The following is a 2520-nucleotide window of genomic DNA, read 5'->3' as shown; positions in this document are numbered from 1 at the left end:
TCAAATTTCATAATTTTCTTTTGAGAAATTTACACATTTAGTCCCTCAAAAATATCAATAAATTTTAATTTTTACCTTCTGATGCCTATCAAAATTTAACCTTCAATTAATTGAAAATAAATTTTTTATCCTTCTCCTTGTAAATCTTCACAAATTTAAATAATGATATATCATTATATTTTTTGACTACCAATGATTATGTAAATGTTAAGTTTTTAGTTTTTACTGTTGTAATTTTTAAAAATGGTCAAAATATAAAATATTTTCTATACAAAGGGACCAAAACACTCCTTAATAAACGTTAAGTTAAATATCTTTAGTCGTATATCATGAGGACAAAAAGTAATAATTTATCAATAATTAAAGGGCCAAAAGTGTTATTATCCCTTTTATTTTTAAACATTCAAACTCACAAACTAAAAACCCTTTATTTATACGAAGCTTTCTCCCAACCGGTTCCTCTCTCCGTCTCTCGCTTCTGTAACTGATTCGGCATTGATAACAAAGGTATGATTTCCATCTTAGAATTGTTAAAATTTACTCAGAAATGTCAATCATCTCGAATTGCTCTTCCCATTCTCTAATAATCTTATAGCATTTCCTCTTTTTTTTTGTATCATTGAAATGTTTTATCTCCGTGGCAGGATAATTGTAGTTGCTGTATGTGTGGATCGTGTTAATAGATATTAACTTTCATTTTATCTGTCCAATCTGAATTTTCCTTTATTAATTTTATTTTAGTTCTAATCCTACTGTTGTTCTCTTAAAAATGCCATTGTGGGTTGTGTTCTAGATCTTGTGCTCTTTTTATGGGAAAATGGTTAGCTTAAGAAAATTGGAATTTTGATTTTAAAAAATTATCTGTTTATCTAAATTTGACATATAGACCCTGTTTCCAGAGGCTGATTTTTCCTTTGATCTGATGAATCTATAAGTATTTTGGGTTGAATGATTTCCAATTTCTTTTCTCAATGGATCTTTGCCTTGAATTTTTGCTGGTGAAGCAAATTCTGTTTTACTTTCATATTCGACAAGTTCTATGGATCATAACTTGTTTGATCTATGTACAGTTGATCTTCTCAGAGAGAGAGAGAGAATATTTTGATCAATTTCCATCTTAAATAACTTTCTTAAAAACATATATTTGATGATTATGCAGTACTTGGGGTTTTTTGTTGAGAAATCAGTCGATTAAAGATGGGTCGCGGAGTAAGTGCTGGAGGTGGCCAGAGTTCTTTGGGATACCTGTTTGGAAGTGGAGAGCCTGGTAACAATTCTCAACCTACTCGCAGCCAGGAAAAAGCTCCAACTAATGAACCTGCCTCAAAGCCAGCTGCTGTTTCACCACCTGTGGATAACACCAAGAATGTTCCAGCAGGCATTCAGAGTAGCACAAACAACTACTTTCGTGCTGATGGCCAGAACTGCGGCAACTTTCTAACAGTATGTTAGCCATCAACTTCTTATAATTCCTGGTGCCATTTTTCTTTAACTTTGAGTGCTCTTTACAGTGTCTTAACTTGTATCTGTGTTAAATTGTACGACTATTTCATCTAAAATTTTAAGCTGTTTTGAGAGTATATGAAATTATTTTTTGAGAATTGAACCTAGGACCTTTGCCTGCTTTGATATCACATTGAATAGTGTGATTATCTCATTTAAAAGCTTAAACTGTTAAAAGAGTCCCTTTCATTTATCTTCAACAATCTGCTATGCTATGCTATCCAGACGGTTTTTCTTATTTGAACCCATTCAACTATAATTGGTGCATGTATACGCATACTTTTTCTTTCTTTTTGACCGGTCTCTTCAACACTTTGTATACTGTAAGATGTTATAAGATGTGGCTAACTGGTTCGATAGGCATGACCAGTCTGCATATTTAGGCTTTGATTTCCTTGTCTATCCGATGAAATGAATGTTATAAATATCAGCACCTTCTAGGCTTGCTTGAAGATTTAAGTGTTATCAATCTTTGTATTGCAGGAAAGGCGTTCAACCAAGGTCCAAGCAGCACCTGGTGGTGGATCTTCCCTAGGGTACTTATTTGGTGGTGGCAGTGCTGATGGCAGCAAATGATGCCATTTAACATCAACATTTGGTTTCAATAGTTTGCTCCAAGTTATGGTCGAACTAGAAATGAATTTCATTTACTGCAAATCTGGAACTTTTTTCACAATTGTAATAGTGTTTAATTGAAACAGGAGTCAAACGGCTATGCAAGTGCTGAATGCATTCCATTATTTCTATATTGTTGGAGTAAAAACATCTCCTCTTTAGTTTAATCTGTTGAATGTGATAGTTAGTGGATTAAACAAAATGGTTATCCGTCCATATTATCCACTTAAAAAATAGATAACCAATGAGTTTAACTTACATTTGAAAAGACTCAAATTTAGGGTATGGGAAAGTAGGAATTCTCCCAAAAATGATCATATTCAAGAAGCTATAGAATCTACCGGTTAACTCATTTTTGTCCGTATTAAATATTTGGGTCGGATAATTTATCCGGTTTTGCAT

General features: G+C 32.9%; 1 protein-coding gene across 1 annotated transcript; it reads left to right on the top strand.

Moving 5' to 3' along the window:
• Nucleotides 1–376: 376 nt before the first annotated feature.
• On the top strand, nucleotides 377–2320 carry LOC107781596 (protein SPIRAL1-like 3). The gene is made up of 3 exons (XM_016602331.2): nucleotides 377–507; nucleotides 1160–1443; nucleotides 1987–2320. The coding sequence occupies exons 2-3, from the start codon at nucleotides 1198–1200 to the stop codon at nucleotides 2077–2079; spliced, it is 339 nt and encodes a 112-aa protein (XP_016457817.1). The 5' UTR covers nucleotides 377–507; nucleotides 1160–1197; the 3' UTR covers nucleotides 2080–2320.
• Nucleotides 2321–2520: the final 200 nt, after the last annotated feature.

This window comes from Nicotiana tabacum, chromosome 3 (assembly GCF_000715075.1).
Source record: "Nicotiana tabacum cultivar K326 chromosome 3, ASM71507v2, whole genome shotgun sequence".
In the NCBI taxonomy this organism is placed as follows: domain Eukaryota; kingdom Viridiplantae; phylum Streptophyta; class Magnoliopsida; order Solanales; family Solanaceae; genus Nicotiana; species Nicotiana tabacum.
Note: the sequence above shows the minus strand (reverse complement) of the source record. Positions and strands in the feature narration are given on the sequence as shown.